General features: G+C 55.3%; 10 protein-coding genes across 10 annotated transcripts; 7 read left to right on the forward strand and 3 right to left on the reverse strand.

Moving 5' to 3' along the window:
- Positions 1-352: 352 nt before the first annotated feature.
- On the forward strand, positions 353-3,036 carry J3D65DRAFT_603520 (uncharacterized protein; the record flags this gene model as incomplete). The annotated part of the gene is made up of 4 exons (XM_066798217.1): positions 353-503; positions 613-745; positions 801-1,936; positions 1,988-3,036. 4 exons carry the CDS (start codon positions 353-355, stop codon positions 3,034-3,036), a joined length of 2,469 nt encoding a protein of 822 aa, XP_066655701.1.
- A 6,515-nt stretch (positions 3,037-9,551) lies between these two features.
- J3D65DRAFT_553317 (phthalate transporter) lies at positions 9,552-11,226 on the forward strand (the record flags this gene model as incomplete). The annotated part of the gene is made up of 4 exons (XM_066797125.1): positions 9,552-9,700; positions 9,754-9,787; positions 9,839-9,904; positions 10,000-11,226. The coding sequence occupies 4 exons, from the start codon at positions 9,552-9,554 to the stop codon at positions 11,224-11,226; spliced, it is 1,476 nt and encodes a 491-aa protein (XP_066655702.1).
- Positions 11,227-11,244: 18 nt separating this feature from the next.
- J3D65DRAFT_387239 (uncharacterized protein) lies at positions 11,245-12,241 on the forward strand. Its single transcript, XM_066795816.1, has one exon. It carries the CDS (start codon positions 11,347-11,349, stop codon positions 12,151-12,153), a length of 807 nt encoding a protein of 268 aa, XP_066655703.1. The 5' UTR covers positions 11,245-11,346; the 3' UTR covers positions 12,154-12,241.
- A 652-nt stretch (positions 12,242-12,893) lies between these two features.
- Positions 12,894-13,850, reverse strand: J3D65DRAFT_603522 (uncharacterized protein; the record flags this gene model as incomplete). Its single annotated transcript, XM_066798218.1, has 1 exon — positions 12,894-13,850. The coding sequence occupies one exon, from the start codon at positions 13,848-13,850 to the stop codon at positions 12,894-12,896; it is 957 nt and encodes a 318-aa protein (XP_066655704.1).
- Positions 13,851-14,387: 537 nt separating this feature from the next.
- On the forward strand, positions 14,388-15,745 carry J3D65DRAFT_677517 (uncharacterized protein). The gene is made up of 3 exons (XM_066803644.1): positions 14,388-14,648; positions 14,699-14,773; positions 14,926-15,745. Exons 1-3 carry the CDS (start codon positions 14,518-14,520, stop codon positions 15,692-15,694), a joined length of 975 nt encoding a protein of 324 aa, XP_066655705.1. The 5' UTR covers positions 14,388-14,517; the 3' UTR covers positions 15,695-15,745.
- Positions 15,746-16,810: 1,065 nt separating this feature from the next.
- On the reverse strand, positions 16,811-22,457 carry J3D65DRAFT_572032 (endosomal peripheral membrane protein-like protein). The gene is made up of 7 exons (XM_066797643.1): positions 22,323-22,457; positions 22,201-22,267; positions 21,971-22,144; positions 21,708-21,914; positions 21,567-21,655; positions 19,085-21,517; positions 16,811-19,039 (listed from the first exon to the last, which is right to left on the reverse strand). Exons 1-7 carry the CDS (start codon positions 22,398-22,400, stop codon positions 17,018-17,020), a joined length of 5,070 nt encoding a protein of 1,689 aa, XP_066655706.1. The 5' UTR covers positions 22,401-22,457; the 3' UTR covers positions 16,811-17,017.
- A 151-nt stretch (positions 22,458-22,608) lies between these two features.
- Positions 22,609-23,691, forward strand: J3D65DRAFT_626018 (ubiquitin-conjugating enzyme/RWD-like protein). The gene is made up of 4 exons (XM_066800389.1): positions 22,609-22,936; positions 22,991-23,116; positions 23,169-23,248; positions 23,297-23,691. The coding sequence occupies exons 1-4, from the start codon at positions 22,784-22,786 to the stop codon at positions 23,358-23,360; spliced, it is 423 nt and encodes a 140-aa protein (XP_066655707.1). The 5' UTR covers positions 22,609-22,783; the 3' UTR covers positions 23,361-23,691.
- Positions 23,692-23,763: 72 nt separating this feature from the next.
- J3D65DRAFT_387422 (uncharacterized protein) lies at positions 23,764-25,265 on the forward strand. The gene is made up of 3 exons (XM_066795817.1): positions 23,764-23,976; positions 24,027-24,187; positions 24,244-25,265. The coding sequence occupies exons 1-3, from the start codon at positions 23,928-23,930 to the stop codon at positions 24,943-24,945; spliced, it is 912 nt and encodes a 303-aa protein (XP_066655708.1). The 5' UTR covers positions 23,764-23,927; the 3' UTR covers positions 24,946-25,265.
- Positions 25,146-26,014, reverse strand: J3D65DRAFT_552675 (ubiquitin-conjugating enzyme/RWD-like protein; the record flags this gene model as incomplete). Its single annotated transcript, XM_066797092.1, has 4 exons — positions 25,146-25,267; positions 25,295-25,720; positions 25,796-25,870; positions 25,948-26,014. 4 exons carry the CDS (start codon positions 26,012-26,014, stop codon positions 25,146-25,148), a joined length of 690 nt encoding a protein of 229 aa, XP_066655709.1.
- Positions 26,015-26,298: 284 nt separating this feature from the next.
- On the forward strand, positions 26,299-27,478 carry J3D65DRAFT_533330 (TPR domain-containing protein; the record flags this gene model as incomplete). The annotated part of the gene is made up of 2 exons (XM_066796691.1): positions 26,299-26,849; positions 26,899-27,478. Coding segments are annotated over 2 exons (1,131 nt in total), but the record flags the coding sequence as incomplete, so codon positions are not given.
- Between the last annotated feature and the right edge of the window lie 25 nt (positions 27,479-27,503).

A 27,503-nucleotide genomic window follows, 5' to 3' on the forward strand; every position in this document is an offset into this window, starting at 1 on the left:
CTGGGTTGTATGTGTATGTGGGCGAATTTTGTCGTCGTCGCCGCTGAGTCGGACAATGGGCTGGCTGCGCGGCCCCCAATGGTATTAAAGCGACGCCGGCAGCGTCATGACCACCCTCGTTCCTCCCTCAGTCTCCACTGGATCCACTTCAGGTCGTCCTTTCCCCGCCGCTCCGGTCCGTCCATTGTCTGTCCTGTCCTGTCCAGTCCTGTCCAGTCCATAATTGCTCTGTCCTGTCCGCCCTTCCGCCTGCCTCAGCCCGCACAGAGAGAGGAGCAAGGCTCCGCGCCCCCACCACCTTCAGTTCGCTTCACTTGACCTCACTCAACCACCATCGCCGTCCACCAACACCATGAAGCGTTCCTTTTCCCAAATCGACGACCTGTCTGCCGCCGGTGGGGAGAGACAGACTCCCGGCGCCCCGCACGCCTTCCACTCCGCCACCCCCTCGGCCTCCGCCAGCAATGATTACACCCCAAAGATATCGAGGAAAATCCGCGCCTGTAAGTTCACCATGTCTTGGCGTCCCCTCCGCTCGGCCATCCGCCCGGTTTTCTGTGTGGATCCAGCACGCCCATATCTGCCCCTTCCGTTTGCTGACTGCTCTGCCAGGCAAGGAATGTCAGAGCCGCAAGGTCAAGTGTGACTTGGCCGAGGGCAACAACACCTGTGCCCGTTGCCGTCGTCTCGGCCTCAAGTGTGTCATCAACAAGAGCCTCCAGACGCTGCTCGACGATGAAAACGAGTGAGTTGCCTGCCCGGGAGTGCTCGCCTTGGATCCCTACTGACCCACCGCCCAGATGGAAACGGACCATGGACATCAAGTACGAGCAGCTCCAAAACGCCGTATCTGAGCTTCTCAACCAGGCAAATCTGCCCGCTCTGGAAGCCTGGTCCAACCACGACACCCGTAGCCAGTCGGCCTCTCCCTCCATGTCCAAAGTCCTCCCGCAACAGTCAAATCCAAACACCCAACCCGTCTCCGGACCCACCCCTCCTCAGTCCGAGTACTTGTCCCCGCGGGGCAGCAAGGGCACTGGCCTCGAATGCACCCGTGAGAACTCGCCTGTCCCTGCGTCCAAGGACGAAGCCGAGGATGAGTCGACGCCCTGTGCCGGACCAATGGCTTCCCTCTTTGAGGTGACCAAGCTCAGGAACATCCGCAGCAACGTTGCCGATCGCCCAGATGCGTCCCGGAAGAACCCCATGTTCTCCGATCTTATCGCACAGGGCAAGATCAGCGAGGCGCAGGCAGATTCTCTTTTTCGCAAATTCAACACCTCGTTGAACCACTTCCTCTGGGGCGGAGTGTCTCTCAACCACGAGAGCCTGCAGTCTGTACGCGAGTCATCCTCGCTGTTGCTGACGGCCATCCTGTCTGTCGCCGCCCTGCACCTCCCCGGAGCCGAAGCTGTGCTGGAGGTTTGCTACAACGAGTTTCTTTCTCTCGTAGCATATTCCATGTTCGGCCGGGACCAGTCTCTTGACGACATCCGGGGACTCTGCATCGGTGCCTTTTATCTTTCCGAGGTTAGCTGGAAGCTCTCTGGTCACGCCGTGCGCATGGCTACCGAGATGCACCTCCACACGGCCTTTTCCAAAGCACTCTCGGGTTCACCCGAAGCCATTGAGCGAGCACGCCTCTGGTACCTCCTCTACGTGTGTGACCACCACTTCTCTCTGGCATATAACCGGCCACCGGTCATTCACGAAGACGAGTCGGTCGTGAGCAACGACAAGTTCTTGTCTCTGCCGGGCACCACCATGGCCGACCTTCGTCTACACTCGCAAGTCGACGTGTTTGCGATCCTGAGTCGTGTGTTTGCCAAATTCGGTCACGACTGTGACCGACCGCTCGCCGAGACTGACATGCCTGTCCTTCGGCAATTCGGCGCCGACTTGGACATGTGGTCCAACAAGTGGGAGCCAAAGCTCGGTACGTACCCTTATCCATCTTGCCTTCAGCGCCATCATCTAACATGTCTAGACCCCAACCATTATGTCCAGTCGTACCCGGCCAAAGGTTGCGCTCTTCACGCATCCTTTGCCAAGTTGCAGCTCAACTCGTTGGCTCTCCGTGGCCTTGCGAGACTGCCAGCAGATGACCCGCGTCGCGAGTTCATCAACATGGCCATTGACAACGCGACTACCTGCCTGAGGCTTGTCCTCGACGAACCAGACATCAGCAGCTCCATTGTCGGCGTGCCCCTCTACCTCTCCACCACCATTACCTTTTCAACAGTCTTCCTCATGAAGGTGCACTCCAACTGGAGGTCGGCCAACCTCAACACCAACTTCAGCGTCATTGTCGAGCTTGTCGAGCGCATCATCAAGCTCCTGAGTGGAGCCAAAGCCTCGGAGCACCACGTATCGCTTCACACGGCTCGTGGTCTTGCGCACATGCTCAAGAAGTTCAAGGAGCGTGAGGCTCGTGTCATGACGCACCACAACACCCCCGTGCAGCAGCACCGCAACCCTTCTCTCCAGACCAACATCTCCAACGCCACCAGCGCGACCCTCGCACAGAACCTTTCGCCCACCCAAGCTGGCCCAAACATGCCATGGTCGGATCGCTGGCAACAGCAGCAAGGGGGCCCCAATGACGTGCCCATGTCCTCCTGGGCCGGCTCGTCTCTTGACTGGTTCGGCATTGACGACCAGTACCTGCCCGCTGGTGTCTTTGACGCCGTGCAGTCTTCGCTTCCAGTCGTCGGCTGGCCCATGAACTCGCCGCCCTCGAGCGACTCGTTCACCTCAACCCCTCGCTCCATGCCCGTCACCACTGCCGCTGCCGTCACTGGTGCTACGCCCGCCGCCGCCAACACGGCGACCTGGGCCATGTCCGCGGCGCCATACATGAATGGTATGACGGCGTGGACTGACGACGCGACGGCTTGCAGCAGCGGCATGGGCACGCCGGTCCAGCAGCACCAAAGGTGCGCCCCGGGAATGGGACCTACCCTCAGCGCCACGGGCACGCCAGCCAACACCTGGCTGGCCGACAACCCGAACCAGCCGGCCTGGGTTGAGGACTAAGCTTTGAGCCGTCCTCGAAGCAGCTGCTGGCAGGCATGCTCTTTGCTTCGCAGCATGGCGAGGCTGTGCTGGTCATTGTCCCTTGTTGTTGCGCCATTACTCCATCTATGCTTTACCTCGTTCTCTTCTCCACCATATACCACTCTACCTACCCTTGGTTGGTCTTCTCACCATCATCATCATATCATCTTGTTGCACGTATGGGTGTTTGGGTTGCTGTTGTTGTTTGGTCACGACTTCACGACACGTCGATACGATGAATGCTGCGAATCCTCTCCCTTTCTTGTCTCTTCCTTTTCCTCTTTCCTTCCAGATCAAAATAAATTTTTTTGGTCTGACAGACCAATCACGCTGTCGGCATTTTGGCTTACACACATAGCGATTGTTTCGTTGTTGAGCGCATATGTAGCAGGCCACCCACCCTTTTAGGGGCGCATTGTCATCTTGGGCGTTCTTCCTTTTTTTTCTCTTCTCTCATACTCTTCTTTGTTACGGTCTTGGTGTGGTCGGAATGCTTGGTTGAGCCCTTCTTGTTCCATTCTTCTCATTATTCACGGCGGTAGCACAAACCTTTTCGTCATTTATGTTTGCTCTTTTACTTTTTCACATTTGCCAAAAAAGTTGTGTTCTCCGTTTCTGCTTCTTATTCACTTTGCGCATTCTGCATTGCATTGGCTTTGCATCCCACATTGCGCCCGGCTCCGTCTCTGCTTGGTGGTCATTTACAATTCATTGTTCAGCTAGCTAGGTTGTTTCGTTTGCTAGATACGGTATCTGCCTCACGGCACACACAATCGGGATATGATGATTTTTGCCAGCAAAGCTTCATTGCAATAACAAATTGTGTGATTGAACCCTGCGCGCCTGCCTGAGCATGCTTGTCGTAGCTACTAGAGGACCCTGCCTTACCCTGCCTCACCTTGTCTGACACATGGCGGTTGCGTAGCTTCCGCTTGCACCTTCCTCGCTCTCCACGTGGGCAGGGTAGCGTGCGTCGCGTGGTGGCATGCATGCCATGCTGCCCTACCTGTTCCAGGTACCTACCTACCTACCTACCTACCTACCTGCCTGGAGCCGTCGCGCCAATGACAACATCAACGACGATCCATCTCCTCCCTCACTAACTCAGCCCCCCGCGCACGCACGCGCCTGACCGCCTAACTGCCTAACTGCCTATCAACGCTGGATTTTCTTTTCTTTTTTTCTTTTTTTGCCTTGGGTAGCGAGCATCTCTTCTCACCGCCTCCCCACACCACACCACACCACCACCATTCTACCCCGTCCAGCGCCGATCGTTTCGTCCATTTTGCTTTTGCCTTCACCGCGTTTGTGTTCGCGTCGCGTCGCCTACCTTGCTCAGCCAGCTAGCTAGCTAGCTGGATTGCTAACAGCGGGGGCGGGACACGCCCCACGGCGGAGGCGGAAGAGCGGCTGGCTGGCTGCGCGCGTGCGGGGTGGGGCCCGGGCGGCCACGTGGAGGAGGGAGGGAGGGCGTGAACTGCTGTAGGGATGGATGGGGGAGGGAAGGAAACTCTGTGTGTAAGAGAAGCGCTAGTTAGGGAAGATGGGTGAAGGGCGCAGCTGTCAGTGGCAGGGCGGGCGGGCGGGATGGGATGGGTGGGCTAGCTACCTTACCCAGTAGGTAGCTGGCACGTAGGGATCCAAGGTACGGCGGAGAGCGGCAGATTCGGCAGATGGTGACGGGCAACTGCGAAGGTCGGTGGGAAGAGAAGGGGGGGGGGGGGGGAAAGTGGTGCGATTGAGGCAAACTACTGCACTTGTCGACTGTTTTGATGAGGGGAGTGTGTGGAGGCCAGGCATGACATGGCATGGTTAACGGACAGATAGACGCAAGCGGCAGTTCCGTTCGCGCGAGCGAGCGAGCTTCAAGACCAGCACATTCGAGACCGTGTGGTGTTGACGGCACCCGTCTCGTCGTCGGCTCGGGCTCGCAGTCCAGAACCGGCTGGGTGTCGATACCAGAAGCGTCTTTTCGGTAGTCGACAAACAGCATGCAACATGCGCACTGCGACCAAACGTAAAACTACCGACCAGGTACCTTTGGACATCACCCGCCGCATGAGCTGTACGAGCGCGCGGGAGGGCGTATACGAGGAAGGACGAATTGACAGCGGTGCGTCTCGTGTCGTCTTTCCCACCCGCCGCAGCGCTGCTTACCGTTGCGTTCGCCATGTAGAAAGTAATCTTTCAAGGCCTCGCTGCAGACAAAGTATAGGTAGACAGAAGGGGAACGGAGGCCGACGTGCCGCATCGCACTCTTCGAGAACGAAAGAAGCCTCACACCGCTCGCTCTGCTTCTTCCATTCATGTTCGGAGGCACAGGGTCCAGCTAACGATTTAGTTGCGTTGAATTCGATTTGCGCGATTCTGCAACAAGGCATGAAGTTGTTCGGGTGCGGCGTTGTTGCGGCTCTTCTTGGTGGGTTTGATTGCTCGTAAGGCTTAGTTGGATCCGTCTGCGGAGAGACGATTTGTAAACAGTGCACCACGCGTCTCACTGCTCCAAGGAACAAAGGGGGGACAGAAACTTTGCTGTCAAACGCGTCCGCAGCTTTTGCTGCTCGCGTAGACCACTCGGCAGATGGACCGGCTCCCGTCCGCCTGTCCGCTTACAGGGACATACACTAGACCTCCTTGTTGCAAGCAAGACGCGTGCGGCAGAAATGGAAGCAAGCGGATGGCAGCACGCGCGGACAGGGGCCCATCCTGCCAACCTCCATGGCTGCCACGTTCAGCAGCACGACGGGCCGTGGTCGGCGTGATTCGATGCGTTGCCATGCACTGCGAATGCGATACGATGGGTAAAATGCGATGAAAGGACAGGAGCCTCTTGTCGAGATCTTTACCCTCACGCGCGCCATTTTTGCTCATATCCCTTCCCGCATATTGATTTGCGCCATCACCCGTCGAGTTGGTTTGCTTGGGCTCAAAGTCAATGGGGCGGCGGGGGCGCCCCGGTCGTGGTCGCGCACATGGAGACGGGGAGCAAGGATCCTTTCCAGGAGATGGGAAGCTGGCTGTTCGGCTGAGATTGATACCGATAGTTCGCCTACAGACGCGACACATGGCCGGACCAGGAAGACATTGATCTCGGGGCCAGCGTGGTTTGTGCAAGTGGGCAGTGCAGCAGCAGGGCCCAGGACAAGCACCATCTCGCAAGGCAATATCAGACCACTTTTTCCCTCTTTTCCAATTTTCACTTTCAGCCCGGTGCTGCAGGCACGTTTCGACCAACCAGAACCCTGCGTCGCCAGGGTCGTCCCCGTCAGTGGCTCGCAAATGCTCGTGTGGGGGCGTTTGGGCGTCGCATTTGGCCGCTCTTCCACCTTTTTTGGCTGAGGGCGTCGCGTGGGCGCCACAGCTTGAATGCTAGATTGGGCCGGTTGCTAGCGGCGGGTGTGCGGACGGGAGACGAGATGGCAGGGGTCGCGGGAGGAGGGATGTTTGAGGAAGGCTGTAAATGCTGCCACCTTGCGTGGGATGTGCCATGTGAGCAAGATAATCGGTGAGAGTTGAGTTGGATGGCGCTAAATCGAGGCTGTATTTGAAAATCTGCCTTGCTGATTAGACGATGTTGCTGGAAGTAGTCGTAGATGGCCTTGAACCAACGACACGATAACGGGCTCGTGCGCTTTACGACTGTCCGTCTGAGCGAGCTGGTTAAGCTTGTTTCGGGGGGCTGATTCAGGATGCCGCTAGAGTCAATGTCGCAGCTCGATGCGAAAACACCATGTAGGCCTGGAATATGTCACCCAAGCGAACTCGAGTTGGATTTATTGAATTTTGCAACAATTGGAATGGTATTGACGGAATGGGACACGGCGCCAGTCGCCATGTTAGGTCCACGCGAAAGCTCCAGGTGCCGTTCTTGCAATGGGCGGCTTGTTCGATTCAACAAGGAATTGCCATTGTTGTGTAGAGCTTGGCCATCTTCGCTATATGTGCGCAGGCAACGCAGGTACACGACTGCAAGCAGCAAAGTGTAGACTCGGGCTGCAAAAGCAGCATGGCAGAAGAAAGTAAGAAGCAACTGCCGTTTGCGAAGTGTTCAACTGCCGACAGCTCGACCGCTACTCTAGACTGTACGTGTACCGTAGCACTGGTAAAAGCCACAAAGAGACCAGAGACAGAATCGCGTTGTGCTACGGGAAGAGCCCAACGGCGGTATTCGGTTTCCACAGTGAAACTTGGAGCTGACCCTTGGAGCGTTTGTTGCTTGGTGCTCGACCCCTCACTTTCAGTCCCGGGATCCGCCGTGCCCGTCTGCAAAGTTTCGCCCGGTTGGCTCTGGGCGGCAGGCTGTTTTCGGGGCTGTAGACTTGGGATTTTGTCAACCACCAAGCGTCCGTTCGGACCGGACTACAAATTAGCGGTCGGTGCGGAGCGCCGTCGGTCCACAGTCGTCCGTCGATGAGCGAGAATACGGCGGCCAACAGTCGCTCGGTCGGGCGTCTCCGACCGAGGGCAAAGATCTGGAGGATCGCCATGCGACGTGCGCAATAATTCAGCCACCACGAAGCGGCTCCCAAGTCGCCAGGTCAGATTGGCGAGTTGCGGAGTAGGGAGAGCGGGAGACGGCCACCGTCTCCGGTTTCAGCTCTGCGCCTTCGTTGGCTGCTCTTTTTTTACACTTTGGCGCGCGTGTTTGCTTGGATCTGGGGTCGGTGTGGGGTGCATGCGAGAACCTGGGGTCAGCACCTTAGCCCAAGCCAGACCTTGGCCCTGCAACAGTATAGTCCGCACAGCTCGGCAAGTGGTGTACATGGTGTTGACTAGATGACAGGCGTCGACCACCCGTCGTTGCATTCTGCAGGGCAGTTTGGGCGCGCTCTTCGGAAAATTGATTGCAGAGTTTCGAAAGCGAAGAAGGATGCAATATAACCTCGCAACGAATTGGCGCGGCTGGGGATGGAAAAGCTGAGGCGAAGGAGCCTCGCGCGGTGGATTGAGTTGATGTCTCGCATCGAATTGGGGTGGTGTCGTCCGCGTCAAGTCTTGTTGATGCATTTCCATTTTGAGAAGAGGTGTAGGCAAAAGGCAAGCTTCCGCGGGGTCCGCTTGGTGTTGCGGGCGGTTCGAGGCAGGTCGAAGCGTAGACGAGCGGGCGGGAGAGTGGGAATGGCGTTGCAGAAGCTCGCATGGTGTTGAAGCTTCTTCCATGTCATCGATCGGAGGGCCGGAAAACGTGGTCCTGTAGGGATGGTGCAGCAATTCCATCAGGATAACGTGGTCCGCAAGGGGAATGGCGGATATGGAGAGTCGCGGGTGGTCGACACGAGGTCAAGCTTAGAACCAAGCTTCGCTGCCACGTGTGACATGGCAGATATGCGGGTCGGGCTGCAAAATTTGGAGGTGCATTTTGGGTTTGACCATTTGTTGTTGTGGTTGTGGTTGTGGTTGTAGTGATGGTGGCCATGGCATGGGTGGCTGGCCGGGGTGCCGAGGATTGGCCAATTCGAGTCAAGGGCGTGGGGGAGCAGTCCTGAGGCAGGCCGGGACGAGGCACACGGACTTGATTCTCCATGAGGCACAGCGGATTACCTAGTGATGAGAGCGTGAGTGTCGCGGATGGGGCCGTTTCGTTTTTGTGCCATTTCCCAGAGGATGCCGTGGTTTGCTGCGTGTCGGCGGCAGAGAGCGACGGCATGTGTAGTGAGTGAGTGCAAGGGCAGCAGGGAGCAGGTTTGCCGGCGCCACACCTGCCTCGACACGGGTCGGCCGACCTGCCAGGAAAAATCTTGATCCAAAGACTCCAGGCCCGTCTGTCGTTTTTCGTTGCTAGAGAAAAAATCGGAACGGAACGCGAATGGCAGCGTAGCCTCACGTGCCTCTTTTCCCAGGAAAAAGCTCGGGCGGACGCCGGGTCTTATCTCGTTTGCCCCGGACTGTGAGTACAGCATCAACACCCACCTCGCTTCTCCAAATCCCCACCTCCAGCTCACGCGCTCCCCCAAAGATCCACCTTTTTTCTCCGTGGGGTGACACACAAAAGACCCACTGCGACGTCCAGACCCTCTTTGCCCGCCTGCGGATTGGCTGCTACCCCATGGGGCTCTGTCGCGCGGAAACGCTCTCTTGAAAGAGGAACCCGTTCGACGACCACTACTTCATATGTACACGACGTCCGCCGCGCACGGCCGGCTGACGGCTGCGTCGCTGCAGTGCTGCCCTGTTTGCGCCAGTCGTTCCCGCTAGCTTCGTCCGCCAGTTTTTGGCTTAAGATGTCGGACCCGGCTAGAGTCACCATCTGCCAAACCACTCTTCCTTTGCGCCCTGCCCCTCCGCCAATCATCTCTGTCCCTTGACTCTCGGCGCCACCCCTTTGTTCTGTCACGTTCAATCCTTGATCCAACACCCATCTTGTCAAAAGTTCCAGGGCCTCTGTCAAATTCGCCGACGAGCAAATCATTGCCAAAATGGGTGAAGGCGCCTCGCCGCGTGGGAGCGGTGCTGCTTCGCCCACCGTTCAGAAGCAATCCATCGAGCACGTCGAGATGGGCGTCGATGGAAACGACATTGTCAAGCTTTCTCAAGACGAGGCCGAGCTCGAAGAGGCGCTGAGAAACTATGTGCCCGGTACTTCTGAAGAGAAGAAGCTTGTGCGGAAGATTGATCTGCTTCTCATGCCCATCCTGTGGATCATGTGAGTGGCTAGTGCCTTCCAACTCTCAAAGCAATCGACTGATAAAATGGCAGGTACATTCTCAACTACGTCGATAGGACCAATATTGTAAGTTTTTCAACTCCAAATTTTGCCTAGGCTTCTTCTCACATTCTACAGGGAAATGCCAAAGTCGCCGGCATGGCTGATGACCTTTCGCTAAACGATCAGGATTACGCATGGCAGGTTCCCTCTCCCTTGATTTTTATTCCTATTCTAATCCTATAACTCGTTGGTACAGGATCGTGTCCATCTTCTTTTTTGGGTATCTCATCTGCGAGGTCCCCTCCAACATGATTCTCGCCCGCTCTCGCCCTTCTATCTTCCTGCCCGGCATCATGTGCGTGTGGGGCGCGCTTAGTGCCGCCATGGCTTCAGCCAACAGTTACGGTGCGATGTTGGCCTTCAGGTTCGTCGTGGGTTGCATCGAGTCTGGCTTCTTTCCTGGAGTGCTGTACCTGCTTAGTTGCTGGTACACCTCTGCCGAACTCGGCAAGAGATTTACCATCTTCTACACGGCCTCGACTCTCTCCGGGGCTTTCGGAGGGCTGCTTGCCGGTGGCATCACGGACGGCCTACACAATGCGCACGGAATTTCTGGCTGGCGATGGCTGTTCATCGTCGAGGGCGTGTGCACGGCAGGCGTCGCACTAATTGCCATGTTTATCCTCCTCGACTACCCTTCTACATCACCACGTCTTTCGCTCCGCGAACGGCAACTGGCAACTGTCCGCCTGATTGCGGACCAGCGCGCCAACCAGCCAAACTCTCAACACAGTGCCACAGTCCGCGAACCATTGTCTCACTGGGCCGCCTTTGTTGCTGCGCTATCCGACTACCGCACGGGCTATTTCCTCATCATGCTCATGCTCAATGTCGGGGCTGGCACCATCTCCTACTTCATTCCCACGCTCACCCTCACGTTGGGCTACGACTCGTCCATGGCCCAATACATGACGGTGCCAATTTACATTGTTGCGGCCGTTATCGCCAACTCTGCTGCATTTGCAGCCGACATTACACAGCGGCGGCGCCGTGCCGCCGGCAACAGCGACGGCATTGGAGGTCGCCGGCCGTACGTTGGGTCGTTTCTGACCCTTGGCTGCGTATCCGCCATCATCTGCGCTGTCGTTAAACACAACGTCGTCAGATACGTCTTCACGTGTTTCGTGGCCGCAGGCATCTGGACGGCGCTGCCGCTCGCGCTTGCCTGGATCAGCGCAACCTTCTCGGTCCCGTCATCGCCAGACGGTGGGCCACCCAGCCCGGAGAAGCGCGCAATTGTCCTTGCGCTCGTCAATGCTTGTGGCAACTTGAGCAGTGTTTATGGTAGTCGGCTTTGGCCCGATCAGGACAGTCCAGACTACCTCATGGGATGGTCCGTCACGGCAGCGTTTCTAGGTCTGGCAGCTCTCATGGTCATCGCGAGCCCGGTCGTTTTCCGCCTACCAGTCAAGGAATTGGTCAAGAGGAGGAGCGATGACGACGTTGAGGCCCGGGCAGACTAAGCGTTGATGCTTTGGGGCTATGTGTTGGGGAACCAGTGAGGAGGTTAGTAAGGCTTGAGGGACGATTTACGATTACTTTCACGACAAAAGCATGTCTAGATGATAAACAAGAGGCAATAGATGCTTGGATTTTCTTGTCATCAGTCACTGCGTGGCGCTCCCGTTTCTTCTCTGGTCTCTCGACGCGATCACTTCGACTCCAACCTCCGCCCATTGAGTCTCCGGTGCAGTGACCAAACACCAACAGGATATGCTCCTCGTCCCAAGGCCTACAATCTCGCCCACGGTCCTTGTCGCATGTCTAACGCAATTCGCTGCTCGTCCCAAGTTCCAACAACCGGTCCCATAGTTCTCATCGCGCGTCCTCTCAAGCCCCTGCCAAGAACCCTGACCATCGCCGTCGTCCCAAATTTCACAACAACCACCGTCCAGCGATGCGAATTTCTCCATCCCGTCAACCCAACAACTACCCCCAGGCCGTCCGCGCGCAGCTATCAACCGGCCCCATCGCGCCAGCTCGTCCCACCCACCTCGCGCGGAACAGCGCTCTCCCCGTCCTCGCCGCATCTCTTTCTCCCAGGGCCCTCAGCGGCCGGCGACGTCTACCTGGTACCTGGTCTTTTCACGACGAGCGGGGATGGAGGATGGCGCGCGAACGGAACGATTCCTGAGGAGCCTGGAACGATGCCACGCGCTACAGGCAAGCTTATCGTGAGTATCCTCCTTCCGCCAAACCAGCTGAGCGGGTCAGGGCTGCCTGCCCGTCTCCTGCAGAGCCTGTTTGTGTTGGACTTCTCCCGGGCGTGGTGGCTGCGCCTGCGGCTGTGTTGTGGTCGCCTGCCTGCATTTCGGGAGGACATTGACGTTTTCTTGGGGTGTGTAGAGGAGCGAATGGCCCACACGATCTTTCAGCATTCGACAACTTGACATCGGCCTCAGCTTTCTCGCGCGACAATGAGCCACGGCGGCCGGGCCCTCACACACAACACCGCATACCCGGATCAAGCCTCAAAAGAGCAAGTAGATGAGGAGAGGAGCCTTTTGATCGTGCTACTGCACTACATGTAGACTGCGGCCTTGCAGGTAAGCCGCCGGTGTGTCCTCATGTCTTTGCTCCTTTTCCAATGCCCATGTCTCAATCCGTTCGCCCCGTTTTTTGCTGCCCATGTCCCAATTTGTCCATACCGTTTTTGCTGTCCATGTTTTTGCTCCTTTTCCAATGCCCAACTCTCAATCTGTTCACCCCGTTTTGCCTGTCCATGTCCATGCCCCTATTTTTTGCACCCAAGCCCCAATCTGTTCGCGCCGTCCGTTTTTTCTGCCCATGTTTTTTGCTCCTTTCCCAATGACCAAGTCTCGATCTGTTCATCCGTCTTTCCTGCCCTTGTCTGTCTTCTTGTTTTTTCCACCAAAGCTCCATTTCCGTCATGATTCCGTTGCCCATGTACCTGTCCTCCTTTTTTTTCTTTTTTGAGTAGCACCACCCAAGCTCCATCCTTCCGTCCCAAGTTTTGCCGATCCGTGGTTTTCCCAAGATCCTGTCGTTCGTCGCTGTTTTACCGGTCTGTGGCCTTGTCCCAAGCTCCTTCTTGAGTGTTTTTGTACCGTTGTCCAAGAAGCCCTTCCGACGTGTTGATTGACACCAGCCGTGTCGTCTGTCAGCACGCTCACCACGCTCCCGTGACCGTGGTGGAAGTGGGATTGTTTTCAAAGCCCGCAGAGTCAAAGTCCGCTACGGTAAAGCCCGCAGGGCCAAAGCCCGCATTGTCGGTTTCCTCACTCGAGACGCTCTCTGGCTTTGGATTGTGACAGATCATCTTGCAGGTGCCATCGTAGTACTTGCAGCGACGGCCAAAGCTATCACCCTTCTTGCCGCGAAAGTCGAGAGCCTTTTTGGCGAGCAAAATCAAGTACGCCGTGGTGTCATCCATGCTGTCGGTGGAAATTCCCTCAAACCAGTCACCATCGGCTCGACGGGCCCAAAGGTCCTCGTAAAGGCGCATGAGGCCTGAAGACTCGGGCAATCTCTTCGGCAGGACGCTGACCCACTTCTTCGGAAACTCCGAGAACATGTTGATGAGCTGCAAGACTTCATCGATGATGGCATTTTTGAATTTTGCGTCCAGAAGGTGGTCTCCGAGGATGTAAGACTCGAGAAGAATGTCGAAGATGCCGGCAGAAGGATCGGCGGAAGTGCAAGCGAAAGAAGATTGAGATTCGGAGTCGGACATTGCCGCCTCAATCACCTGGGGCTCCTCCATCGCTTCCATTGGAGTGTCGTAACGGGAGTTGATGATACACTTGTTGAGCAGGAGCCATTTCTGGTACACAGAAAAGACCTCCGGGTCCTCATCAGGCAGTCCAACAGTCCTCTCCTTGGACTCTTTCCAGTTGCCACCCAGAGCCTTCTCAAAGAACTCCGAGGTCGAGCGCAGCAAAATTTCATGGACGAGGAAGACTTTGTGATTGTCTCCGCTGCCGACGGACACCTCAATCATCTTGCCATCATCAACACTTTGAACAAATGTTAGCCCGTGTGTCATGCCATTGATTGAGGAAAGCTGAAACTTACGCGCGACCAAAAACCTCTTGGTGCTCTCGGTCGAAGCGATGGTACTTTTCATCCTTTTGGCATTGGCATTCGCAACTCCAACCGCAAATGCAAATGCAACCGCCTTCTCCGCAGATAATAGGTTCATATTTCGAGCAGGTAGGGTGGTAGCAACAACAATAATTGTCGTCGTTGGCCATCTTGCAACGGAGGATCAATTCTGAGAAGGTGGGTCAGTGCTCTGTTGAGCGTGAAACTTGCGAGGAGCAGCACACTCACGTTCCTCGTCGACAAGTGTTGCGAATGGTCGATGATCTGTGACGTCCGAGCGTGTTGCGGCGACGTGGAAGATGGACGCCGGTCTGTGGGTGTTGAAGAAGGTAGACGGCGCTAGGGAGAGAGGGCAGCGTTGAAGGGTGGTGATGTCAAGGAAGAGGGTGGCGCTGAAGGATGGTGGTGTCAAAGAAGAGGGCGGCGCTTTATATTCAGGCTGCGGCGGCCACCACCGCCAGAGGAGGTACCGCCAGCTCATGGATTACCGCCCGATTTTCGCTTACCATGTGCTTCCTAATTTGGCCTAGGTGCAGTTCTCTTCACAATGATGCATTTTCTCTCAAATCACACGCCGCATCTTGAGCAGCCGCGCTTAGGGTCCTCCATAGGCCCATCCTCGCGCCGTCGACAGAGCACAACACCTCTCACTTTCAACCTTTACACTCAACCTTCTGGAAACTACAAGCATGTCGACAGACGCGACTACGGCGGATGATGCCGCCTTGAGCGAGGAGAATACACAGAGATTCTTGGAGACATTCAACTCTTGGAAAGCCGGTGTGGCCAGGCCCGGAGCGAGTGGCTCTGAGAGCCAAAAGTTTGACCCCCACACAACTCTCTCCAAGGTTTTACTGAGTACTGTCCTAGGGCCGAGGCTGTCAAGTGCCCCTATGATTCGTTCCTCACCGCCCATGAGCACAATGTCCTCAACACCTCGTCTACGTAAGTTCTATCTCTATGGGCTTTGGGGGAAATGATGCTTTCTGGTCTATTATTGCGGCGAACGACAGCTCCCTAGCTCCGTGCGCAGCAGTGAATGAAAGCTCGCTGGTGCGACCGCAGCGCCAAAATACAAAATTGCTGACTCGAAAAAGCATCGACCAGAAAGTTATTCGTGTGACTGTCGGCAGCGATGACAACAAGCATACGTTCTATGTCCACGAGCCATTGCTCGAGATGCACTCGCCGGTCTTCAAGTCTTGCCTCAGCCGCAACTGGTCTGAAGGTATCAAGGGCGAAATCGACCTGCCCGAGGATGACCCCAAGGTTTTCTTGATGTTCGTCAGGTTCGTCTACGCGGGCCAGATACTCATCATCGCGGATGATACGCTGCTTTGGCGCCAGACAACGGATGGTGGATTCCATCGTCGCGACGTCGCGGGTGACATCCTCATCCACAGCTACATCTTCGCCGACAAGTACCTGGCCAGTACCTTCAAGAACGCCTGCATCCAAGGCCTCATCGACAGGTTCATGATGGGCCCCGCCTACTTCCACGCCATCCGCCAGAATGCAGAGCTGGTGTACGACAAGCTCTTGCCCTCGTCGGCACTGCGTCGTCTCTACGTGGACATCTGGGCCTGGGCGAGCACTGAGGAGTGGCACGACGACCTGGGCAACGATTATCATGACATTCACACGGCCCCTTACGAGTTCTGGCAGGACATCGCCAAGGCCATGACCCGCACCAAGGACCGTCTCGTCAAAATCCCCCGCGATCATATCATCGTCATGCACTACCCTTGGGTTCACGACAAGATGCGCTACTTTGAGCGCGAACGTGCCCCAGAGCCTGACGTTCCACGTCCGTTTGACGTTGACTTCGCCGCGCTCTCGCTTCAGCCAGAGCCCAGCGACGACTAAGCTTGCACGGCGTACACCAAGAGATGTGAGAGTTCTGCCCAGAGCTTGTCCGCCGTTCGATGCGGCCTCGAACAAAACGAAGCTCGACGCCCTTTCTCTCTCGTTCTGCTTCCTCGTTCTACTTCTTTCGCAGCTGTAGAAGCGTTCCTTCTTGCACGCGCGTGTGCCTTGCAAAGTCCTTGAGTAGGTACCCGGTTACAGGATCAAGGATAATGCGCCATAGGTTTCGAAGAAGAAGCTGGGCAAAGACAGAGATTGTAGATCAATTGAAGAATCAATCACCCCACTGAGTACCCATGGCACAGACAAGGGACAATCTTAAATGTACTGTTCGATTGCCCGTGTGTTTTGAAGCCACCTCAATGCTTCGCCAGCGCCACATGGCCCTGCGTCGTCGCCCTTCGACTCCTTGCCCATACCAAGTCTTGTTTCTGAACATCATCTTGTACTTGTCGATATCTTACACCTCTGACTGCCAAATGTGTGTAGTCGTAATTCACATTCGACAAAGCCGACGCTTGAAAAAGTCGTGATCTATTGGACTCGGTGCGAGGTGGGTGGCGCGGCGACCTTTCTTCCTCCCACCGTGTTCAACCACTCCATTTCCACCAACAACCTTCAAATCCGGCGACCATCTACACCGTCATGTACATCTCACCTTCCAAGATGAATTCGTTGGAGGCAAAATACTGATCAGGAAAATAGGAACAAGAACTTCAAGGGCATTCCCGTACCCGCGGATATTTGCCCCCCGCCGATTTATGGGGCTGTCATCAATTACGACCCGTTGCCTGACCTCAGTGCTTATCCCGACCAATCCAAATATCCTTGGAAGGTCACCCGTTCTGCCGTCACTCAGCAGACGTCTGTGGCGGAGCAGCAGCAGCAATAGCAACAACAGGAGGTGAAGGCGACGGGAGGGAAGAGGAAGAGGGAGGAGGAGGAGGAGAAGGATGACGACGACATGGACGTGGATGAGGAGGAGGATGTGGCTTCCGTCCCTAAGAAGTGAACACTCTCAGACCTCTACGGATCGATTGAAGCTGACGAGCAGTCAAGGAAGACAATGAAGCCATCTCCGTCGGCCTCCCAGGCAATTTCCTGCCGTTAGGCGCGCCTGTCTGGCAACCAAAGCTCTGGTGTGAGTTTTCTACTCCAACTCGCCCTGCCTCTGTTCTTCCTGGTTGGCGGCACTGACAAATGCTCAAGCCGTGCGTCCGGAAAGGTTCTTGAGTATTCGAGCAGTCCGAATGAATCAATGAAAACGGGTTTCGAGATTCGAGGAAGGAGAAATAATACTACATACATGCACATGCTGTTTGCCTACTCAAGCCCAGGAAAGCCATTCACCGGCACAGCCTCCAACAGCCGCCTCAACATGGCCAGCACCTCGCCATCTCTCCCCGCCACACCAACAGCCTTCACAATCAAGGGATACAACACCTTCAAATGCTGCTTCTCCAACGCCTTTTTGCGCCCGTCACCAGCACCCAACCTCTCTATGCCATTAAATGCGCCCTCCTCCGCGACCAACTCTCTCAACTCCTTGGCGAAAAACAGCAACTCGCTTCGTTGGCTATCCGGCAGCGGCAGCCGACCTCGTAGCGGCTGATCGGCGACGTAGCCCTTGAATACCAAGCCCGCGCGCAGGAGCAAGAAGGGCGCCGCCGCTTGGGAGAGCGCGACGCGTTCGGGCGAGCCGTCCGACTTGGAGACGAGGGATAGGAGCTCGCGCAGACAGACATATGACATGCGCATGCGCGGTGTGGGCGCGGGATCGAATGTGCGGCCGTGTCGGGGACGGTATAGGTCAACGAGTGGGTCCGCGCCGGATTCTAGCTTTGAGCGAGGGGGGAGATCGGAAATGGAGGGGGAGTGGATAAGAGACGTGGTGAAAAGAGACAACGCATAGGCGTTGCGTGTGGTTGATGGGATGTACTCAGCGCCTAGGCGCGGGATGATGATGTTTCTGAGCGCAGTGAGCGACTTCATGTCGAACCCTTCGTCGTCCAAGATGGGAGTGTTGGCTGTAGCGGCCGTGAGGTCGGCGCGAGCGATGCCATCGGCAATTGCGGCGGTCTCTACCCATATCGGAACGAGGTGTTCCGGCGAAATCGAAAGGCGTTCGGCATTGGCGAGGGCAGGGCCAAGGATGTTGAGCGCCGTTGTGGTAGCCTTTTGCCAGATTGGTGGTGCCTTTCCCTGAGTCTTGAAAGCATACTTCAAGCGAATAGGAGTAGAGAGGCTTTGAAGAGAAGAAAGAAGCGCGCCTTGAGTGAACAGCTCAGCTTTTCCAATGTGCTGGTCCACCACAGTTTGAATCTTCTCCATGGACGCTTTTGACAGAGCGACAAAGGTGTTTCCGCCAGAGTTTTCGGGGGTTTCGAATGGAAAGGCGATAAGGTCGGCAAAGCATTTGACCACGACAGTTGAGGCACCGTCAAAGTCGGTCTTGATCATCTGAATACTCTGGAGGACCTGCTTCTGCAACGCCGTCAACAGGTCTTTGTCTGACGAGTATGACGTGCTCTCCTCTTCCGCCACACAGCGACGAAGATTCGACGCTGCTTTTGACAAATCTTCTACGCCGAGTTTGTTACCAAAAAGACGGTAGACCTCTTTAAAGCAATGTACGTAGGCCAAGAATGCGTCGACATTTTCAGGGTCCGAAGGATTGATCGAACGGCCGACGGGGAAATCTTCCAGCCAAATGTGGCTTGCTTGGCTAATGGCAGCTTCTCCGACCTGGTTGGCAGAGTCAAGCTTGCCCAGCAGACCAGCTACCGCGCCGTATGTCACGGCGTTCACGGCCTGTGATCCACAGGTCAAGTAGGTCCTGAAATGCTCAAACATGGTGCCCCAGAGCTGCGAAAATTCGGGGGCTTGGAGAATGTTTTCCTGGTAGTTTGAGAACAATTTGACCAGGCCGTTTAGGATGATCCGTGTCGTTTCAACCCACCCCTTTAGTTCCTCAATGTCTGGGGTTGGCGAGGCAGACTGAAGGTCCTTCTGGTCTTTGATGTTTGAGTGTAACAGGTGGAAGAGGATGGCACGAAGACAAAGGTTCCATGATGCTGGAGTAAGCTGGTCTCCATAGTTGTCGAATATGCGCAAGAGAGTGTGGAGCGTGCCGTTTCTGACCTCTGCTCGACGATCTTGAGCCACCGACGCGATTCGGAGAAGTAGATGCAGCCACATGGCGGGGAGGGAGTGCACTTTGACATCTTCACGAATGTGAGTGCCAGGATCTTCGACAGAAACGGACTTTGTAGCAAGCTCCTCCATCTTTCCCGCATCGGCGCGACCACGAAGGTAGTCGGAGACATTCCAAAAGAACGTGATTGTCTATCACTGTCAGCCTTGGTTCACCACAAAATTGACCGCGCATACCGTGAGTGACATGTTCAAGTCCTCCTTCTGGTCGCAGAATAGGTACAAGAGATCGAGAAGCATTAGAATGGGGTCATCCGGAATCGAGGTAAGGAAGTCTCCACAAATTAGTTGAACAGATCCGAAGGCAAGCCGCCCAATCCTCGTGGAGATCATTCCAGATGCAGTCTTGCTGGCAGCTTCGGACATCGACGCGTCAGATTGGTCCTTGTTCTTCTCTGTCGCTGCACCAGTAAAGACGCTTCTTGCCAGCAGGAAAACCAGGCTCCACCCCACGACGAGGGAGTCGCCAAACTGTTCGAGCAGTGCTTTGAGAGCGTCCAGGACAACGACATGTACTTCAACGTCAGTCTCGTCAAGTTCATCCTCAGGGCCACTGGCACCATCATAAAGAGCTCCAACCACTTGATGTAGAGCGTTCAGAATACGCTCGTGGATTTCGTTCTTCAACTCTTCATCTTCATTCTTGGCTTCTTTTGCGACATCTTGCACCAGTCGACTAAGCACATCAATAGCCAGCAAGCGAATCGAGCTGCTCACTGATCCTCTTGTTGCGACGGAGATCAGTGTGTTGATGAACACTGTCCATCCACTAACATCGGGATCAAAACTGATTAGACGGTTGGCATTGAGCGTTCCCAAGTCACCGATCTTGTGTAGTGGAAAGACGTAATCCTGTACATGAAGTTCGGATCTGATGTTGAGGCCAAAGCTGCTCTCCCGTCTTTCGGTAGTTGGTGTGGAAGCTCCTTGAGCCGTTGATTGCGCTCGCGGTTTACCCTCGAGCAGAGCGCACAATGCACTGAGTACCTGGACGAAAGAGTCGTTGGGAAAATCGACGGTGCTTTCGAACAGTCTTGAGGCAGCGGCTTGTACAGCAGCCACTTCAGAACCCATACTTTGAGCCAGTGCCCCGCCGTCGTGTCTGTTGCCTCTCCGGTCGCGACCAGTGCTACCAGTATTGACAGCAGCCATGATGATGTCAGCTTGCTGCAACGTCTCAAAAATGATGGACCATGCTGATTCGAGGGTCGGGCCAAGAGCAATAGCAAGGTTTAGAAGCGCTCTGAGGCAGAGAAGATTTCGAGTGCTGAGAGTTGGATACCCGGCCTCAGACGATGAAGCTCGGTTCTTTTCTGACCCCTGACTCACCAGGCTGTCTACACTCAGCAAGCCTTTGTTGTTGTTGAAGACGGTGGGCGTCTCATTTCCAGAGCCGGAAGGTTTTGGGGTTGAGACTGTGGCAGTGAATATAGTCGGAGGGACAGCAGCTTTGCCCAGGGTAGTGAGAAATGCATCCCGGGGCGTGGAAAGTCGCAGCAACCCTGCTATCTGCGTGAATTTTTGAATAGATCGAACAAGGTCGTGGTAGTAGTCGGCATCCAACGCAGCGTTCAGAAATGTCGAGCAAGTTGCAAGCACTGCTGGCCAACAATCGTTGATGGCCTCGGCACTCATTTTGATGGCGTCTTCGGCCGGGTTGTGCTTCAACTCCAAAGGATTGACTGGCACCGTTCTTCGGCGGAAAGATTGCGATCGAGCGACCCGACTCCTGGGCTTTTCTTCTTCGGGCGTCTGTGGTTCTGCTTGTTCTTGAGAGTTGGGGCCCTTTTTCGACTTCTTTTTGCCATCTTTGTGAACTGTCAAAGGCAAAATGAATTTGGCAAGGCTCTCGGAAAAGTTGTTGATGCAGCCCAAAACAAGACTGTAGATGTATGTCTCTGGCAACGACGGAGGCTCGAGCTTATCTAGGTGATCCATGCATGGAATCCTGAGCGTGCTCCACTGTGTACTGATTCCTGGCACACTTGCCATGGTTGGGGCGCCACCAATGATTCCTGCCACGGCACCAGCTTCCAAAGCAGCTTGCGCCGCTGGAGCATCGTTCTCCGGGGCCCCAACTGGAGCGGTAGACTGCTGGCCCAAACCAATGACGGATGGCTTTTCCGTCGAAAGTCGGACAAAGATGGCCAGGTTGTCGCGAATCACCGGCTTGCTGTCTTCTCTGGCATCATAGTGGGAGTAAATCTGCAAAATGAGATTTGGATCCGAATAAAGGTTTCGGAAAATCTCCATGCACATGGCGCGTTTCCAAGGGGTTGCAGCATCAGGATCAAGCATATGATTCAATAGGCCTAGAGCCATGCCGCATTCTGAAGACAAGATGGTGATGTGTTGTCTGAGCAGCAGATTGAAGACACGCATGATCCGCAGGGTAATGGGAAATGTCAGCCGCTCCGATATGGCCTTGATTACCAGTGGCATCAGATGGACACGAAGCACATTTCCTTGCTCAGGATGAGTCAAGAAGAGGTTGCCATGATTACTGAGTACGGCCTCGATCAGTTCAAGGCCTGAAGCTTGCGAAATCGGGGAGAACCGAATGGATTGAGGTCTGTTGCCTTCAGTCAAAAGGCAAATATCACGAAAGACCTGTCCTCAAATAAGCACATGCGTGGAGTCCGATGGTGATTGGATTTACCTTGTAGGCATCGTGGGCCGCGGGACGCACGACAACGGGCCCAGCCTCGCTCGGCACCTCTGCCACGGTTGGAATTTCGAGTTGCTTTGCTTTATTCCATGTCAGATTCATATATTCCGGCCGTGACATAGTACTCCTTACCATCTTCCGTGACCACTTTTTCAAATGTGGAGATGACGAGTTGCTGTAGCGTGGCAGCAGCAGTACCGCTGACAGCGGGATTCTTTGCGGTTTGCAGTGAAGAACAGACTTGGAGCACACTCGAAAGCAGTTCACCTCTGATTTCATTGGAGTAATTCTGGAGCAAGGAGGGTAATGCCTGGAGAATTTTCAATTGAGTATCCAAACCTGTAGGGCGTCAGGAGCGGTTGGAATTTGGGTTATTGACGGGCGTTGGAAATTACTCAGTTGGCTGGAGTCTTTAAAACCGTCAAGGACCTCACTCAGCCTGCTGCGTGGGACAGCGCTCATGACAATGAGTCGCTGAAGGCAGACGACAGCGGCCCCGGCGAACCTAGCATTTTGGGTGGTGCATGCTTTGACGAAGGGGTCGATAAATTGTGGCCGGCGGACCAAGTCTCTTTCAGCATCAGTCAAGCACTAGGGAGCCATTGGCGCTCTGGCATGTACCAACCGGCAGCTAGCTGAACTTCAGACGTAGAAGGCAGAGCCTTGAGTTCCTGGAGCGATTTGTCGGCGGCCTGGAAGCTCGGTCAGCCATGCGCCAGGGTGTTGAAAGCGGCCAAGCAAACGGACATTTCGTAGCTCGGGATTCTTGCGCTTCGAATCCTGGATGAGATTGGTCAGCTCGGAGCTGAGAATCTGCGCTGTCATGCTCGTAAATAGGCTGTTGGCGGCATCAGGTAGGCCAAAACGAGGGTTGAAGTTGGGATGGCGATGCTTGCGTGGCTTCTGTTCAGTTAAGGCAAGGCACGTGAGGGCGGTGGTGCCAAGAAAGACCCCTGTCCCTGTCCAGTCGCCGGGCTGGTCTGATTGTCCACCTCACCGCCCGCTTGCCTACCTGTTGCTACACAACACTGCACGCCATCCGTTTGCTCCAACGATCTCCCTCTCCACCTCCTCCCCAACCTTTCTTCGCTCGCCGAGCCCCACGAGCTGCGAACTCCCTCTGCAGCTTTGCCCGACCTCCGCCGCGCCCGATCACCCAAAACCTCACTTACGTCATCCTCAAAAGCGTCCGTCTACCCCGCTGAATCATGGGTGCCAAAGTGCCACGGAATTTCCGTCTGCTGGAGGAGCTCGAGAAGGGCGAAAAGGGCCTTGGAGCTGAAGCTTGCTCGTACGGCCTGGAGAACGGCGACGACCTTCTCATGTCCAACTGGAACGGCACAATTCTTGGTCCCCCTCACGTACGTCGCCATTTCTCCCGCCTTCTCCACCAGCCGCTGACAACAACTCTGCAGAGCGTCCACGAGAACCGCATATACAGCGTCAAGATCCACTGCGGCGAGCAATATCCTGATGCGCCTCCTGAGGTCACATTCGTCTCCAAGATCAACCTGCCTTGTGTGAACCAGAGCAATGGAAAGGTATTACATTGGAAGCACACGACAAGCTTAGACAAGACTAAGGCGTGTACAGGTCGACCCGACGAAGCTGCCCTGCCTTGCGCAGTGGAAGCGGGACTTTACCATGGAGACCATCCTGATTGAATTGAGGAGGTAGGTCATCTTCGTGCTCAATTTCCGAAGCAGGGCTCACCAATTTAGATTCATGGCTCTTCCTCAGCACAAGAAGCTTCCTCAGCCTCCCGAAGGCTCGTCTTACTCCTGAAGTGGTCATGACCACCCCCATACGTGCACCACTCCTCCAGCGACGACCCGGCCTGTGGGTAAAACCTTCCAACACCAGCGTGTTTCGGCTTTGAAGCCAGATTCGATCTTCACTTGGGATATACTTTTTGGGCGGGACCTCTGTCACAAATTCGACACCACATCTCTTTGCTCTGCATAGCTGCGGAGTTAGACGAGCAATTCTATTTGCAGCGATCCAAATTACTTGAGTTCAGCCTCAATTAGTAGCCGATGTCATTGACATGCCCAAGACAGCATAGAGATACTCAATAGTCTCGATTTCGAATAATTCAAAGCCCAGTGATATGTGCATTCAGGTTCTCAATATTCTTCTGGTGTCTCCTGGTCCTGCGATCCAATTTCGACAGCAAAATCAGTCAAGGGTAAGGTCTGAAAAACCGAGTGACGACATTGGCACGTGCTCCCGCGCCGGCCCAGGAACATGGACCAAACGCCTGCACGACTCGCCTATCTTGAAATCCAAACCTCACCTCGCCTCCGCTCGGCACGGCTTCTCGTTCCGCGCTCACTGATGGCCGACTCATGAATGCCGCGATTTCTCGTACCTAGGAACACGGGCACCCACCGGGTAGCTGGTACTCTTGTCCTCTTCTTCGCGCCCACTTCTTGTTAACCCGGACTCCAGCCATTGCACTGTACCGCGCGCTGCTCGCATCATGCTCATCTGTCCCAGTAGCCGCTGAGGAGCGAGAGTCTTTGCGCAATGTAGTACGCAACAAGTTTCGACGCAATCAGCTAGTCCATAGCTCGCGTCTGTTGGCGTTGGCTTTCAATTCCGGCTACAACGTACGTTGCCCTTCTAAATACCCTCTGTCTATTTTGTCTGACACTTTGTACGCCAGACGCTCGACATGTTCGACCAATCCGTCAAGGGCGACACCACTTCCACCACGCACATCTGCGAGCTTCTCGAGCAGACTCCTCTGCACCTCAAGCGGCCACCTCGAATACGAAAGCCCCCCAAGCAACCTGAAGGGCGCATCCCCACCGCATGCCCCCCGCCGGAGCAACAGCTACTCAACACTAGGCCCTACATGAACGTGCCCGGCAAGCGCAAGATTCCGATATTGCGTGTGAACAACGGCGTCCCCTTCCTCATGTATGGCAAACCGCAACCAGAGAGCCTAGGCCGCATCCTGCGATATCAAGTTCTCAAAGGCCAAGATCGACAGAATTGGCTGGGGGTGATCGAGAACGACATGATGCCGCAAGCGAGTCAGGAGGATTTTTGGGACGACCTGCTTGAAGCAGCATTTGGGATCGGCGACAGCAACAGTCCAGACGCACACATGGGCCAGGCTGAGGTGGATGAGGAAGACAGTAGGTGGGTGACAGAAGTGGCTGATTTCCGATCTCTTTTGAACGCCGAGTGGAAAGGATCAAAGTCAGCCAGGTCCAGGACTGCACGATTGATGCAGGGTATTGTCGATCGCGAGGTGGTGCTGGCGGAGAAGGAAAAGAAGAAGCGCGAGTCGCTAAAGCGGTTGCAGCAAGACTTGAAAGCGAGGCGTTATATCAATCTCATCGAAGAGGACCAGTTTTGACCAAAAGCTAAATTTCAGACAAGTCCAAGCAGCGTCGACGTGAGAAAGCCTGCATGATATCAGGCTGCTTTTTCAGCTTCTTGAAATTTCAAGCAATTGTGAGCTATTGCTGCATCTATGTATTGCGCTCCGTCAACAGCGGTCTCATATCCCAAGTTCCGTTTCGAGTTTGCCAGCGCTTCAGTTCCTCGCGTCTCTCTCTAAGCCCCAATTTTTACGCCCTTCACGCCCTCCACGATATCTTCGTCCTCCTCATCCTCGCCCTTACCAGCCAAGCCCCTCTCCCAGAGCTGCCTTCCCGTCAACTTCTTATCGCCAGATCCTGAGATACCTGAGGCACCACCACCACCCCTGCGCTTCTTCGCATCCTCTATCATCTTCTCCTCAGCCTCCTTCCTCTCCTTCTCCGCCATCTCCTTGTAGAACTCCTCTCTCCACGCCAGAAAGCGCTCGCGCGTGACGCGCTCACCCATGAACTTTGCATTCTCGGCCTCCTCAGCCTTGCGCGCCTCGGCATCGCGGGCTTCAGTGGCGGCGTTCCGGCGATCTATGATGATTTGCTCGGCAGCCTCTTTGAGCGCCGACACGAGTGTGAAGATCATGGCCATGCCGAGGTTCTCCTCGACCGTGGGCTCCAGCGCGGACAGCAGCGCGGGCTTGTCTTCAGCGAGGTCGAGGTGTGGGTGCTTGGGCGTGTTGGGCGCGGGGAGGATGTCGAGGTCGGGTCCGACATCTGGGTAGTCTTCGGGGTATGAGACGCGGAGGAGGAAGGTCGCTGTTGTATTCAAGCAGTGCGCGGATTAGTTTCGAGTGGCTAGAAGAGCGCAGGTGTGGTAGGGTCATTGTGTACGCGGTGGTGTTTCATCGCCGGACTCATTCTCCAGGTCCAGAGTTATCGACACCCGGTATTCGGTTTCTGAGATGTCTGCACAGTACATGGTCAGTCTCTGAGGTAACTTTTGCGCGGATGTTTCCTAGGGAAAAAAGTGAGAGGGAGCGCACCGGTGATCTCATCTGGAAAGATTGATTCGAGGACCTCTCGCTCCTCCTTTTGATCTTCTCTCCCCATTTTGACGGTTTCTTGGGCGGTTTGGTTGTATGATCTAAATTGACGTCGCGACAGCAGCAGCGGGGCGGAACCTGTCCCGCGCGTTTGGTCACCGCCCGGCGGCAAGTGGTCCTTGCGCCGCATCTTGGCCGACATTTTTTGACGTGAGCTTTCGCAAGCTCATCTTCCATCATCGCAGGCCGGTGACTTTGACCTTTGCTCTCCGCAAATCACTGGATCGCGTCTGAGCTCAATTACGCACGCGCTACCTTGCAATCCCTCATATTCTATTACCGCCGTCCGGAATGGCGAAAACGAAACCTCACGGCAAGAAATCCACCAAGTCCAAGAAGAGCGCAAAGAACGGCAGCAGCAAGATGTCGCCTGAGCAAATGCTCGCCGAGGCCACGACCCTCCTACACACGTCGCAACCCGAGGAAGCTCTCGTCAAAGCTCGACGCGCCCTGGCCCAGCTCCAGCCCGACACAGACAGCCCGCCGAATGCTGCGGCTCTTCCCGCCATCAGTTTGCTGGGCGAGATCAACGTTGAGCTAGGCGATGCAGAAACTGCGAGAGATTATTTCCTGGTTGCCGCTGCGTTGGATGAAGATGGATCAGTCCCCGAGAGCCAAGGAGGAGGAGCAGAAAAGTTCTTGTGGCTGGCGCAGCTGTGCGACGAGGGTGGAGCTGAGAGTGTAGCCTGGTTTGAAAAGGGTGTCGAGGTGCTGAGAAGAGAAATCGGCGAGTGGGAGTCCAGGCCCAACAGCGAAGAGAAGACGTTGGCACTGGATGAGAAGAAGAGAAAGCTGGCGAACGCACTGTGTGGTGTGGTCGAAGTCTACATGACGGACCTTTCGTAAGTTTCACAGCATCTGCAACACATTCACAGGACTGACAAGTCACAGGTGGGAAGAAGATGCCGAGCAACGTTGCGAAGCGCTGATTACGGAAGCGCTCCTGATCCACCCCAACTGTCCCGAATCACTGCAAACTTTGGCTTCCGTCCGGATATCGCAACTACGTCATGAGGAAGCACGGACGGCGCTCAACATGAGCATGGACCTTTGGAAAGATCTCAAGCCCGAGGACCCCAAAGTACCAGACTTTCCCGTACGAATCAGTTTGGCCAGGCTACTGATGGAGGCCGAGATGGAAGACGAGGCAATCGAGGTCCTGGAGCGGCTTGTGCTTGAAGACGACTCTAGTGTCGAGGCGTGGTACCTCGGCGGCTGGTGTCTGCACTTGATGGCACAGAAGAAAAAGGACTCCGAAGACGAAGAAACAATCAAGGGGCTGCTCAAGACGAGTAGAGACTGGCTCACCAACAGCCTCAGGCTATACCAAATGCTGGAATACGAAGATGAGCGCTTGCAGGATCATGCAACGGAGCTTGTGGAGGAGCTTAACAAGATTCTGGGTCCCCCCGTCGAGGGAGAGGAGGATGTCGAAGAATGGGAGGATGATGAAAGTGTCGAGGATGAGGACATGGAGGGTACCTGAAATGGCACAG

Source organism: Phyllosticta citribraziliensis (genome assembly GCF_038025025.1).
Source record: "Phyllosticta citribraziliensis strain CPC 17464 chromosome Unknown J3D65scaffold_6, whole genome shotgun sequence".
NCBI classification, from domain to species: Eukaryota; Fungi; Ascomycota; class Dothideomycetes; order Botryosphaeriales; family Phyllostictaceae; genus Phyllosticta; species Phyllosticta citribraziliensis.

Coding starts and splice junctions, on each gene's coding strand:
- J3D65DRAFT_626018 (XM_066800389.1), top strand. CDS start 22,784: ATGGGTGCCAAAGTGCCACGGAATTTCCGTCTGCTGGAGGAGCTCGAG. Junction 22,937..22,990: donor CAATTCTTGGTCCCCCTCAC/GTACGTCGCCAT, acceptor ACAACTCTGCAG/AGCGTCCACGAGAACCGCAT. Junction 23,117..23,168: donor TGAACCAGAGCAATGGAAAG/GTATTACATTGG, acceptor AGGCGTGTACAG/GTCGACCCGACGAAGCTGCC.
- J3D65DRAFT_387422 (XM_066795817.1), top strand. CDS start 23,928: ATGCCGCGATTTCTCGTACCTAGGAACACGGGCACCCACCGGGTAGCT. Junction 23,977..24,026: donor GGGCACCCACCGGGTAGCTG/GTACTCTTGTCC, acceptor CCCGGACTCCAG/CCATTGCACTGTACCGCGCG. Junction 24,188..24,243: donor CTTTCAATTCCGGCTACAAC/GTACGTTGCCCT, acceptor TTTGTACGCCAG/ACGCTCGACATGTTCGACCA.
- J3D65DRAFT_387239 (XM_066795816.1), top strand. CDS start 11,347: ATGCTTGGATTTTCTTGTCATCAGTCACTGCGTGGCGCTCCCGTTTCT.
- J3D65DRAFT_572032 (XM_066797643.1), bottom strand. CDS start 22,400: ATGACAGCGCAGATTCTCAGCTCCGAGCTGACCAATCTCATCCAGGAT. Junction 22,268..22,322: donor AGAATCCCGAGCTACGAAAT/GTCCGTTTGCTT, acceptor CCGAGCTTCCAG/GCCGCCGACAAATCGCTCCA. Junction 21,518..21,566: donor CGGCCCACGATGCCTACAAG/GTAAATCCAATC, acceptor ATTTGAGGACAG/GTCTTTCGTGATATTTGCCT.
- J3D65DRAFT_677517 (XM_066803644.1), top strand. CDS start 14,518: ATGTCGACAGACGCGACTACGGCGGATGATGCCGCCTTGAGCGAGGAG. Junction 14,649..14,698: donor AGTGGCTCTGAGAGCCAAAA/GTTTGACCCCCA, acceptor GTACTGTCCTAG/GGCCGAGGCTGTCAAGTGCC. Junction 14,774..14,925: donor GTCCTCAACACCTCGTCTAC/GTAAGTTCTATC, acceptor GACTCGAAAAAG/CATCGACCAGAAAGTTATTC.